Here is a 14,290-nt window from a genome sequence, read left to right as displayed (position 1 = left end):
TTTACTGAAGAAGGGGGAATTATTGTTATGTATAAAAGGTCTGCCTATTGTTCCACCTATGACCAGTAGGAGCACTGTTGAAAGATAAATAAGGAGTGGGTGGAGCTCGGAGCAGTTGAAGGGCTGGCTGGAGGTGTGGTGGAGCTGGTGGTAGACGAAGAAGGACTGGACACTATGTATAAAGGTCAAATTTAAATGAATTAAAAACTTTGATATCAGATCTGAAACCATAAGGTATATAGAACAACACGTAGGTAAAACACTCCATGACATTGAGATTAAAGGCATCTTCAAAGCAGAAACAGCACTCTCCAAACAAATGGAAGCATAAATAAGCAGATAGGATTATATTAAGATGAAAGCTTCTGAACCTCAAAGGAAATAGTGCCTAGGATACAAAAGCCACCACAGAATGGGAGAAACTATTCACCCAATACCCATAATATAATATATTATATATATTATATAATGTCAAAGATATACAAGGTACTGACAGAACTTAACAATAAAAATCTAACCCTGGGGCCGGCATGGTGGCGCTAGAGGTAAGGTGTCTGCCTTGCCAGCGCTAGCCTAGGACAGACTGCGGTTCGATCCCCCAGTGTCCCATATGGTCCCCCCAAGCCAGGAGCGACTTCTGAGTGCATAGCCAGGAGTAACCCCTGAGCATTAACGGGTGTGGCCCAAAAACCAAAAAAAAAAAAAATCTAACCCTATAAAAAATGGGGAAAAGAAATGAAGAATTTCTCAAAACAGAAATACAAATGCCCAAAAGGCATATGAAAAAATGCTCATCAGGGAAATGCAAATCATAACAATGGTGTAGAAACCATCTCACACCTCAGAAACTGCACACATCAAAAAGAACAAGAAAAATCAGTGCTGGCAGGAATGTGGAGAGAAAGGAACTCTCATTCACTGCTGCTGATGGGTGTCCATCTAGTCCAGACTTCATGGAAAACAATATGGAGATTCCTCAAAAGACTGGAAATTGAACTCCTATATGATCCAGCTATAGCACTTCTAGGGATATATCCTAGGAACACAAAAAAAAATACAAAAAAATGCCTTCCTCACACCTAGATCTATTGCAGTGCTATTTACAATAGCCAGACTCTGGAAACAACGAAGATGCCCTTCAATTGACAAATGACTAAAGAAACTGTGATACATATACACAATGAATTTTATGTAGCAGTCAGGAGAGATGAAGTCATGAAATTTTTCTCTACATGAAATTTATTGTGCTGAGTGAAATAAATCAGAGGGATAGAGATCAACACAGAATATTTTCACTCCTCTATGAGTTTTAAGAAAAACAAAAGACATTAGTGTTATAATGCCCAGAGACATTAGAGATGAGGGCTGGAAGAACTGGCTCTCAATGTGAAGTTCACCATAGAGTGGTGAGTTTAGTTAGAAATATGGCTACACTACCATGACAATAACAATAAGTGATAGATTAGAATGCCTGTGTCACACAACAGACAGGTGGTGGAGGAGGAGGGAGATGGGGGCATTGGTGGTGGGAAGGTTGCACTGGTGAAGGGGGTGTTCTTTACATGACTGAAACCCAACTACAATCATGTATGTAATCATGGTGCTTAAATAAAGAAAGAAAATCCTCACACCTCAACTCTTGGAATAGGGGATGCTGGTCTAGAAACAAAACTGCTTCAGAAAATAATGAAAACCAAGCTGAAGAGATGAAATAGGTCCAAGGCTCTTTCTACCACAAGAAGTGGAGATCTGCCAGATATGCCTGAACTTCAGTCTTTATTGGGAAGAATAGGACAACCTCATGGGTGGGGTGGGGGAACAGGTTGGGTAGAGAGTCTACCCAGAGGTTCTTCTGCCAAAGAAGAAGTGTGATAAATATATATATATATATATATATATATATATATATATATATATATATATATATATATTCCTGGTGTCCCCAAACCAGGAGTAATTTCTGAGTGCAGAGCCAGGAGTAATCCCTGAGCATCACCAGGTGTGGCCCAAATCAAAAGAGAGAGAGAGAGAGAGAGAGAGAGAGAGAGAGAGAGAGAGAGAGAGAGAGAGAGAATTGATGTCAATTTATTGTGTTTTAATTATGTTTTGAATTCTAGTAGTGCTATGGGAAGGTTCTGTCTCACAGCTCCGGTGGACTTTAATGAGTCTACTTCAGGGAATATACTTCAGGGTAAATATGAACTGGTCGAAGAAATAATATTGAAGAAAATATGACCACACGAACGTTTTGGCAAATGTGTGACCACTTGAATCTCCAAGCTAGGAGTATCATTTAAAGAGATATAGAAACAGTCATACACATGAGAAGAATGCTCACATATTGTTTCTTTGCAAAGTACAGAAAACTATCAGTGTACATCCTTTTATCTTTAAAACAATAGATATGGCTCTAAGTGGTTTGTAAACATAGAATAGAAAATTCTAAGTTAGGAGCTCAGAGGACAAAAGAAGGCAAATTTCTTTTTTATCTTTTTCTTTTTTTTTTTTTTTTTTGGTTTTGGTTTTGGTTTTTGGGCCACATCTGGCGGTGCTCAGAGGTTACTCCTGGCTGTCTGCTCAGAAATAGCTCCTGGCAGGCACGGGGGCCATATGGGACACCAGGCTTCGAACCAACCACCTTTGGTCCTGGATTGGCTGCTTGCAAGGCAAACACCGCTGTGCTATCTCTCCAGGCCCGGAAGGCAAATTTCTTACATTTCAAAGTAGTTCCTCTCTGGCCTGACACTAGGTGTCATACTGATGTAAATTAAGAGATTAGCAAGATGCCAGGTTTCCTATAACGAATTTCCTTTACCTAAGGGAACAGGTTTCTAGCTTAGGAGTTCAGTCTAACTTCCTAAATTCTGGTTTTGAAAGAGATAAAACTTAGATGAAAGAGGTACAAAATTATGCCTAGTAAATTCAATAGCTCAGTGCTATACTGGCAAAAACCTTTTTGGAGTGTAAATTAGTGTAAATTAGCAGGTATTCAAAGTGACTAGGGGAAGTCCCTGAAGCAAGGCAATCCTTTCTGTAAAAAAACTGCTATGTGTTTAAAGACAAGGAGAGAAGAATTTGGGGTGTGTGTGTGTGTGTGTGTGTGTGTGTGTGTGTGTGTGTGTGTGTGTGTATGTGTGTGTGTGTTTATGCTGAGTATTCCAGGTAAAGATCATCTTAATCACGACTATATTGCCTGTAAAAATCCTTATGTTAGGATGAGAAAGGTTTTACTAAATACACACAGCAGAAGGGAGCACACACACACACATATGTGTATGTATATACACATTATTTATTTTTAAATAAATTAAATGTTTGTAGTAAAGAAGGCAGAATGTCAGTTTCATTAACAGAACATCATGTTCAATTATCCATGTTGAGTTTGGAAATGTTTGATTTTGAAGAAGTTTGGCCTTGAGTCCTGACATTAAGTTTGGGTTTAATTCTGAGTTTGTGTGTTTATCTGAGAGCTTGAAATAATAGTATTTAGGAATAGTAGATATAAGCTGTTAGCTTGCAGTGTGGTCCTCAAAGTTTTTAAACAGGGGGCCAGCTCACTATCCCTTAGACCGTTGGAGGGCCAGACTATAGTAAAAACAAAAACTATGAACCAATTCCTATGCACACTGCATATAGTATAGTATAGTATAGTATAGTATAGTATAGTATAGTATAGTATAGTATAGTATAGTATAGTATAGTATAGTATAGTATAGTATAGTATAGTATAGTAAGCAAGAAACTAGTTTTTTCTCTTACAAAGTTTGTGTTTTCCCTTTTTCATACAACTTAGAAAACCCCCTCCTTGCCTTTAAAGTTGTTTCCCCCCCCCCCCCCAGCAAGTTATTTCAGAACCCCTGACAGGCAGGCAGAGCCTCACTGTTCAGGGCGGCCCCAGGCTAGCTAGTTAACTGGCTCAAGAAGATAAGAATTACTCCTGCTCACTTGATGCATATTGAGGAAATAACAGGATCTTTAAGAAAGAGATCAAAAAGACATCTGGGCATAACTTAATAACGAAGAATAAAATGTTAGGTCAAAAGTAGTTATGAGTCAAGAGCATGCTAATTTTGCTTTTGAAACTTGCTGGCTAAAAAGTTTTAAGTACATGACATCACTCCCCAGCTAGCCAGCTCAGAGAGAGAAAGCAATTTCAAGAGGCAATCAGGGCACTATGAAATAAAAGCATAACAAATATGGGTGATATAGAAAGCATAAAAATAGTTAAGATTAATGCTGATCTTGCTTCTGTCACTAGCTTGCTACATTATTTTTCTTTCACAAAATAACTTTATGACCTCCCCCACAACCCAGAGAGACAACTCCATTCTGGCACAGGGGACTTCCGCCCTGCCAGCAAGGGACATTCCCCAAGTCAAATCAGTACACATCTAGGGATCACCCGAGAGGACTACCTTTATCAGGAAAAACTTCAGACTCAGGGTGGAACACCTGTGAGTTCAGGAAGGGGCAGGATTTGCGCCAGTTTCTGACATTGTCATTGGTAAAATTCAAACTCATACAATTTGTACAACCTATGAAATGCTTTGACCTGTTTGCTAATTACCATGTAAAACTCCTTAAAAACCTGTGTGAGGAATTGTTCAGGGTCTCACTACAGACCGAAATTCCTGCTGCATCAGGTGGACTGTGAGTGGACTTGGGAGCGCTCCGTGATTGAAATAAACCTACATGTGGCATCCTCCAAGGTTTTTGTATCCTCAATTGAGTGGCGGGGTTTCCTTGGACCTTGGACATCCCCGATCCTTGGGGCCCCTCCCTGGGCTCAGGCATCTCCAACTCCGGACCCCAACCCAGGTCTAGGTCAGCTCTGGTCACCTTTAACATCCACCTGAGAAGGAAGACTCAGTGGGCCTATTCACGAGAGATTTCTCAGGAATCATCCAGCCACCCACACTTGAGAGAAAAGACTTCTCAATGGGCCTGCTGGTAATATTTACTCAGCAATTTTTGATCAGCTACCCATGCTAAGGGTATGAACCTCCTAGCGAGTCTTATGACTGACTTCCTCTAGAAATATTAAGATTCCTATCATGTTAATGCTGTGACATAGTAGTACATACAAAAATAATGGAAACATATATAGAATGTATTCTTGATTATTTTACATCAATATTTATATGTGTGTAATCAAACTCATTTTTGGACTGCTTATTTGTCAGGAAGTGTAAAATTATCTTATTTACATATTATATTTCCCATTATTTTAATATAATTTTTATTTTAATCATAGTGGTCTACATATCATTGACAATAATATTTTAGGTGCATATTAACATAAAATCAGGGGAATTCATCACCTAATTGTCCTCCCTCCACTTCCGTTCCGTCCTACCTCCCATATCCTCCTCCCTCACCCCCCTGGGCTGCCAGAATAAGTGGTCCATCTGTGCCTAGCTGACTACTTAGTGGTCCTAAACCAGTTTGGTCTTGGTACCTCCCTTATTTCCCGCTCTAGTTGGGAGGCGGGACTAGATAGTTCAAGTTATGTGGTTTTGTTTGAAGAAGAGAAAAGTAATAAACTGGGGAAAAAATCAAATACGCCAAAAATGGGCGGAGTCCTTCTGGAAGCTCTCATCCTAATTTTGAGAAATCAAGGGGAAAAAGGAGATGGAACACCACAACAGTACAAAAAGAAGTGTCAAATAAAACATCCAGTGAACACTCCAACAATAAAGATAAACACCACATAAAAGCCAGGGTCTTGAGAGATAACACAGCAGCGTTTGCCTTGCAAGCAGCCGATCCAGGACCAAAGGTGGTTGGTTCGAATCCTGGTGTCCCATATGGTCCTCCGTGCCTGCCAGGAGCTATTTCTGAGCAGACAGCCAGGAGTAACCCCTGAGCACCGCTGGGTGTGGCCCAAAAACCAAAATCCAAAAACCAAAAAAAAAAAAAAAAAAAAAAAAAACATGGCAGAGCACATAAAGGGAGAAAAGAAAAGAAGAAAAAAAAACTAAATATGAACGTAGACAACAACTGCCCCATTATTTTAAGTAATTCTCAAATGATAAAAATTTATCTTTCTTTTTATACAAAAATTAATTTTTATATGTACAATGACAACTCAGTTAAAAATGTTACTAATATTTTTCATCTAGAAATAACCTCTGGTTTGTTACATGTCTTCTGACATGAAAAGCACTATTGGAAAACATCATGTTTAATTTCTTTCGAATTCAGATTTTAATTTTTTTACCTTTGATGAGAAAATTTTCTGCGAATATTGCAAAGTAATTTGACATAAACTTGAAATTAGCTTATGCTTTCTAGTGCAGTTTTGTTTTTGTTTTGTTTTTTTTTTTTGTATCCAATGGTAATCAGGGGATATTCTTGGCACATTAATGGAGACCCTTTGGGATGCCAGGGGTAAAATTTGAGCCAGCCACATGCACTGCAAATGCCATACTTGCTATATTATCTATCTGGCCTTAACTTATGTTTATATCAAAGAATAATTCAATTAATTTCTTAAATTATTTAATATATTTTAAATCCAAAAAGGTATATTAGTATATATTTTAGTAAAAATTAATAATGATTAAGTATAATTTTTGTTCTATCGTAAAACTATTATGACTTTTTAGAATAAAAATAAACATATTAGAGTATAGATTGCAACATTTATTAGTGTAAGTGATAGTAAATAAAATATATATGATGCTACTTGTATTGTATTATGGGAAATATAATTTGTCATCTATTTAATGTCTTTTCTTTTCTTGCAATTTTAGCTAAAATTGATCAGGAGGCAGAGGAAAACTCACTGGTGGAGACTCATAAATGGTGAGAAATTACTTTTCTTTAATATAATATATTTTCTTATTTTTGTTGGAGGCATACCTGAAGGTGCTCAGGGCTTATTCCTGTATTTGCCTTAGAAATCACTCCTAGCTGTCCTCAGGGAATCAAATGCGGGTCAAGTTTTGAACTAGTCAGCTGTCTCCAGGTTAAAAATCTTATAAACTGTAATATATCTCTGTCTCTGTTTAATTTTGTTATTTGAGCCAAACTTAGCTTCTCTTGAATCTGTACTCAGAAATTGCTCTCGGAAAGCTCTAGGTACCATATCAGATCCAGGGATCAAACCTGGTCAGTCATGTGTAAAGCAAAGGCCTTACCCATGGTGCTATCGCTCCAGATCCACTGACGTAAATGTTAATCACATCTGAAACAGTTCACTCACAACAAAATGTTTACTGGTATTTGAACAAAAATTATGACCATACTGTAAAGAAATATTACACTTAAAAAACATATTACTTAGTGGAGCTTTACTGTGATTACTATAGTCAAGAAACTATATATTCTACTAACAGATATTACATTTTTGGTCTTTATAGATTTGATAAAATGTTGTGCCAGAAAAAAATGGTCTAAAGAATTATCTAATTTAAATGGAAAGCACAAACAAAAAGTATTTGAAATGATAATACATAATTGTTTTAATTTTTATTTTGACCATATTGGCTTACATATCTTTCACAGTAGTATTTTAGGTACATATTAACACTGAATCAGGGGAATATCCATCACCAAATTTGTCCTCCTCCCACCCCCATTCCCTTCCTACAACCCATTTTCCCCACCATCAACCCCCAGGCTGCTAGAGTAAGAGGTCCCCTCTGTGTCTAGCTTACTATTAGTGATCATATATCTGTTTAATCCTAGTACCCTCCCTTGTTTCCCCCTCTATTTGAGAGGCAGAGCTAAATAGTTCGAATTATGTGGTTTTGTTTGAAGGAAAGAAAAGCAATATAATGGGGTAAAAAATATCAAATAAGCTGAAAATGGGGCAGATTCCTTCTAGAGGCTTTCAACCTCAGTTTGAGAGAGGACAGGAAAAAAGTAATTGAAACACTGCAACAATACAGAAAGAAATATCAAATAAAATATCCAGTGAGCACTACAGCAATAAATACAAGCACCACACAATAGTCTTGGTTCTGAAATCAAACCATGCCAGAGTGCAAAAAGAAAGACAAAGAGAAAATAAAATAAAATAAAAACTTCAATATCCAAAAAATAAAGAGTCAAAAAATCAATCAATCAATAAATATATATGTGGATAAAAGGATTATTTTGTGCTTTTTTTTTTTTCTTTTTCCCCCTGCATAGGCACAGTAACTATCGGGGACATTGTAGAGGGAATTCCCATAGTCTAGAAGATACAGGGTTTCTCCACTCCTGAAGTATATTGTCATGGGATTAACTATAGACTACCTGAATGCTAACTTACTCTCCCCTCAGTGCTTTTGTGGTGTATGGAAGACTTCTGCTTCGTCAAAATACATAAAATATTTAATTGGTCTTATAAAATGTATACTGGCTAAAACTTTATTAAATGAGTCATCTTTAATTAATATCTTTATTTAAACACATTGATTACAAACGTGATTATAGTTGGGTATTAGTCATGTAAAGAACACCCCTTTCAACAGTGCAACATCCCCATCACCAATGTCCCAAATATCCCTCCTCCTCAGCCCACCCCTGCCTGTACTCTAGACAGACTTTCTACTTCTCTCGTTCATTCTTATTGTTAGGATAGTTCTCAATGTAGTTATTTCTCTAACTACAATCATCATTCTTTGTGGTGAGCTTCAGGAAATGAGCTGGAATTTCCAGCCCTCCTCTCTTTTGTCTCTGAAAATTATTGCAAGAATGTCTTTCATTTTTCTTAAAACCCATAGATGAGTGAGACTATTCTGTGTCTTTCTCTCTCCCTCTGACTTATTTCACTCAACATGATAGATTCCATGTACATCCATGTATAGGAAAATTTCATGACTTCATCTCTCCTGATGGCTGCATAATATTCCATTGTGTATATGTACCACAGTTTCTTTAGCCATTCATCTGTCGAAGGGCATCTTGGTTGTTTCCAGAGTGTTGCTATGGTAAATAGTGCTGCAATGAATATAGGTGTGAGTAAGGAATTTTTGTATTGTATTTTTTGTGTTCCTAGGGTATATCCCTAGGATTGGTATAGCTGGATCACATGGGAGCTCAATTTCCAATTTTTGGAGGAATCTCCATATCATTTTCCATAAAGCTTGGACTAAACAGCATTCCCACAGCAATGGATAAGAGTACCTTACTCTCCACATCTCCGCCAGCACTGATTATTCTCATTCATTGTGATGTGTGCCAATCTCTGTGGTGTGAAGTGATACCTCATAGTTGTTTTGATTTGCATCTTTCTGATGATTAATGATGTGGAGCATTTTTTCATGTGCCTTTGGCCATTTGTATTTCTTTTTTGTCAAATTGTCTGTCAATTTCTTCTCCCCATTTTAGATGGGATTAGATGTTTTTTTCTTGTAAAGTTCAGTGACTTGTATACTTTGGATATTAGTCCCTTATCTGATGGGTATTGGGTGAATAGTTTCTCCCACTCAGTGGGTGGCTCTTGTATCCTGGGCACTATTTCCTTTGAGGTGCAGAAGCTTCTCAGCTTAATATATTCCCATCTGCTAATCTCTGCTTCCACTTGTTTGGAAAGTGCAGTTTACTCCTTGAAGATGCCTTTAGTCTCATTGTCATGGAGAGTTTTACCTACGTGTTGTTCTATATACCTTATGGTATTGGTCTGATATTAAGGTCTTTAATCCATTTAGATTTTACCTATGTACACAATATTATCTGGGGGTCTAAGTTCAATTTTTTGCAAGTGGCTAGCTAGTTGTGCCAACATCACCTGTTGAGGCTTTCCTTCCTACATTTAGGATTTCTAGCATTTTATCAAAAATTAGGTGATTGTATGTCTGGGGAACATTCTCTGAGTAATCAAGCCCATTCCACTAATCTAGTGGTCCTCAAACTACGGCCCCCGGGCCACATATTGTATTTATTCCTATTTTGTTTCTTCACTTCTAAATAAGATATATGCAGTGTGCATAGAAATTTGTTCATAATTTTTGTTTTTACTATAATCTGGCCCTCCAACAGTCTGAAGGACAGTGAACTGGCCCCCTGTTTAAAAAGTTTGAGGACCCCTGCGACTAATCTAAGGGTCTGTCTTTATTCCAATACCATGCTGTTTTGATAACTATTGCTTGTAGTACAGTTTAAAGTTGGGGAAAGTAATTCCTCCCATATTCTTTTTCCCAATGATTGCTTTAGCTATTCTAGGGTGTTTATTGTTCCAAACGAATTTCAAAAGTGCCTGATCCACTTCTTTGAAGAATGTCATGGGTATCTTTAGAGGGATCGCATTAAATCTGTACAATGTTTTGGGGAGTATTGCCATTTTAATGATGTTAATCCTGCCAATCCATGAGCAGGGTATGTGCTTCCATTTCCGTGTGTCCTCTCTTATTTCTTGGAGCAGAGTTTTATAGTTTTCTTTGTATCAAGTTGATTTTAAGATATTTGAATTTCTGTGGCACTATTGTGAATGGGGTTGTTTTCTTAATGTTCATTTCTTCCTTATTACTATTGGTGCATAGAAAGGCCATTGTTTTTTGTGTGTTAATTTTGTAGCCTGCCACCTTGCTATATGAGTCTATTGTTTCTAGAAGCTTTTTCGTAGAGACTTTCGGGTTTTCTAGGTAGAGTATCATGTCATCTGCAAACAGTGGGAGCTTTACTTCTTCCTTTCCTATCTGAATTCCCTTGATATCTTTTTCTTGCCTAATCACTATAGTGAGTACTTCCAGTGCTATGTTGAATAGGAGTGGCGAGAGAGGACAGTCTTGTCTTGTGCCAGAATTTAGAGGAAAGACTTTCAGTTTTTCTCCATTGAGGACAATATCTGCCTCTGGCTTGTGGTAGATGGCCTGAACTATATTGAGAAAGGTTCCTTCCATTCTCATATTGCTGAGAGTATTTATCAAGAATGGGTGTTGGACCTTATCAAATGCTTTCTCTGCGTCTATTGATATGATCATGTGATTTCTATTTTTCTTGTTGTTGATGTTGTGTATTATGTTGATAGATTTATGGATGTTAAACCAACCTTGCATTCCTGGAATGAAACCTACTTGATCATAGTGGATGACCTTCTTAATGAGGCATTGAATCCTATTTGCCAGGATTTTGTTGAGGATCTTTACATCTCTATTCATCAGCGATATTGGTCTGTAATTTTTTTTTTTGGTAGCATCTCTGTCTGGTTTAGGTATCAAGGTGATGTTGGCTTCATAAAAGCTATTTGGAAGTGTTCCCGCTTTTTTTGATTTCATGAAAGAGTCTTGCCAGGATTTGGTAGAAGTTCCTCTTGAAAGGTTTGAAAGAACTCATTAGTAAATCCATCTGGGCCTGGACTTTTGTTTTTGGGCAGACAATTGATTATTGTCTTATTTTCCTTAATAGTCATGGGTGTGTTTAGATATGCTGCATCCTCTTCATTCAACCATGAAAGATTATAAGAGTCTAAATATTTATCCATTTTTTCCAGGTTTTCATTTTTAGTGGCATAGAGTTTCTCAAAGTAGTTTCTAATTACCCTTTGGATCTCTACCATATCAGTAGTGATCTCTCCTTTTTCATTCCTAATACAAGTTATCAAGTTTCTCTCTTTCTTTGTTAGTTTTGCCAGTGGTCTATCAATCTTGTTTATTTTTTCAAAGAACCAACTTCTGCTTTTGTTGATCTTTTGGATTGTTTTTCGGGTTTCCACTTCACTGATTTCTGCTCTCAGCTTTGTTATTTCCTTCTGTCTCTCTATTTTTGAGTCCTTTTGTTGAGTACTTTCTAATTCTATGAGCTTGTCATTAAGCTAGTCAGGTATGCCCCTTCTTCTTTCCTGATCTGTGTTTGCAAAGCTATAAATTTTCTTCTCAGTACCGCTTTTGCTGTGTCCCAGAGGTTCTGATAGTTTGTGTCTCCATTGTCATTTGTTTCTAGGAAAGTTTTGATTTCCTCTTTGATTTCATCTCGAACCCACTGGTTATTCAGTATTACGGTGTTTAACTTCCAGGTATTAAAGTTTTTCTTCTGTGTTCCTTTGTAGTTCACATATAATTTCAGCGCCTTGTGGTCAGCGAAGGTAGCCTGCAAAATTTCTATCCTCTTGATATTATGGAGGTATGTTTTATGTGCTAGCATGTAGTCTATCCTGGAGAATGTCCCATGTACATTAGAGAAGAATGTGTATCCAGGCTTCTGGGGGGTGGAGTGCCCTGTATATATCTACTAGGACTCTTTCTTCCATTTCTCTGTTCAGGTCTAGTTTTTTCTTTTTGGGTTTTAGTCTGGTTGATCTGTCAAGTGTTGACAATGCCATGTTGAGGTCTTCCACAATTATTGTGTTGTTATTGATATTATTTTTCAGAATTTCTATAGTTTTATTAATTATTTTGCTGGCCCCTCATTCGGTGCATATATGTTTAGGAGAGTGATTTCTTCCTGCTGTATGTATCCCTTGATTAATACAAAATGTCCATCTTTGTTCCTTACAACCTTCCTGAGTATAAAGTTTGCATCATCTGATATTAGTATGGCCACTCCAGCTTTTTTATGAATGTTGTTTGCTTGGATGATTTTCCTCCAGCCTTTTATTTTGAGTCTATGTTTGTTCTGACTATTCAGGTGAGTTTCTTGTAGGCGGCAGAAGGTTGGATTGAGTTTTTTGATCCATTTAGTCACTCTTTGTCTCTTAACTGGTGCATTTAGTCCATTGACATTGAGAGAAAGAATTGTCGTGGGAGTTAGTGCCATCTTTATATCAAAATTTGGTGTATTTGTTGGTCAGTCTTGTCTTAAAGTAGGTCGTTCTGTTTTTCTTTTAAGAATGGTTTTGAGTCTGTAAAGTTTCTGAGCTTTTGTTTGTCTGTGAAACCATGTATTGTTCCATCCAACCTGAAAGTGAGTTTTGCTGGGTGCAGTATTCTAGGCGAAGCATTTATTTTATTGAGTTTTGTCACTATGTCCCACCACTGCCTTCTGGCCTTGAGAGTTTCTGGAGAGTTTCTGGTGACAGGTCTGCAGTAATCACAAGGATGATCCCTTGAATGTAATTTCTCTTTTCAATCTTGCTGTTTCAGAATTCTGTCTCTATCTGTGGGATTTGTCATTGTGACTAGGATGTGTCTTGGGGTGTTTTTCTGCGGTCTCTTTTAGTTGGTACTCTTCGGGCATGCAGGATTTAATTGCATGTATTCATTAGCTCTGGTAGTTTCTCTTTAATGATGTTCTTGACCATTGATTCTTCCTGGAGATTTTCTTCCTGGGTCTCTGGGACTCCAATGATTCTTAAGTTGTTTCTGTTGAGCTTATCATAGACTTCTATTTTCATCTGTTCCCATTCTTTGATTAATTTTTTTCATTGTCTGTTCATTTGCTTTAATGCTTTTTTCCAATTTCTTCTGCTGTATGGAATTGTTATTCATCTCATCTTCCAGTATACTAATTCTAGCCTCAGTTGCTGTTAACCTGTGGGAAAGCTCAACCATATTTTTCTTCAATTCATCTACTGAGTTTTTCAGATCTGTTATTTGACCTGAAAGTTCAGTTTGGAGTTTTCTGATTTCTATCTTCATATTCTCTTGATTCTTATTAGTGTTCTCTTCTATACTTTCTTTGAGTTCTTTGAACATCTTCCATATTGCGACTCTAAACTCCTTATCTGAGAGAATGACTAGTTGGTTGGTCATGTTCAAGTCATCAGAGTTGCTATTGTCATTCTCTATGTCTGGCGCTGGCCTACATTTTTTCCTATTGTCACACTTGTATTGTGGGTTTTTCTACGTGTTTTGGTTTTTCATTGGCTAAATGATGTGCACGACCAGGAAGCAAAGCGGAGCGGCAGTGCTCCTCTGGCTCCACCCTTTCTGGGCTGGTAAACTCACCTCCAGGGAAGGCGAGCCGTCTACAGATGAGCCACACACAGGATGAAATTGGGCCAAAAAATGGAGCACAGCAGAGAAGACAGGCAGATAGGGGTGCTGGTATCTAAGTTCCAGCAGAGTTCAGTGGCTTCCCCTTTCTGGGCGTGTAAGCTCACATCCAGAGAAGGCTCCAGGGAAGGCGAGCCATCCGCAGATGAGCCACACACAGGATAAAATCAGGCTGAAAATGGAGCACAGCACAGAAGACAGGCAGATAGGGGTGCTGGCTTCTGAGTTCCAGCAGAGTTCAGTGTCTTCCCCTTTCTGGGTGTGTAAGCTCACCTCCAGGGAAGGCTCCAGGGAAGGCGAGCCGTCTGCAGATGAGCCACACACAGGATGAAATCAGGCTGAAAATGGAGCACAGCACAGAAGACAGGCAGATAGGGGTGCTGGCATCTGAGTTCCAGCAGAGTTCAGTGGCTTCCCCTTTCTGGGCT

General features: G+C 38.0%; 1 protein-coding gene across 19 annotated transcripts in view; it reads left to right on the top strand.

Moving 5' to 3' along the window:
- The window catches only part of FMN2 (formin 2), a 378,131-nt gene that overhangs the window by 341,332 nt on the left and 22,509 nt on the right, over positions 1–14,290 (top strand). For all 19 annotated transcript variants that reach the window (XM_049790085.1, XM_049790080.1, XM_049790076.1 and 16 more), the window contains one exon: positions 6,756–6,807. In XM_049790085.1, coding sequence (XP_049646042.1) covers positions 6,756–6,807 — 52 coding nt within the window. The remainder of the gene's footprint in view (positions 1–6,755; positions 6,808–14,290) is intronic.

This window comes from Suncus etruscus, chromosome 16 (genome assembly GCF_024139225.1).
Source record: "Suncus etruscus isolate mSunEtr1 chromosome 16, mSunEtr1.pri.cur, whole genome shotgun sequence".
NCBI classification, from domain to species: Eukaryota; Metazoa; Chordata; class Mammalia; order Eulipotyphla; family Soricidae; genus Suncus; species Suncus etruscus.
The sequence above is the reverse complement of the archived record's forward strand: the minus strand, read 5'-3'. Positions and strand labels throughout refer to the sequence as shown.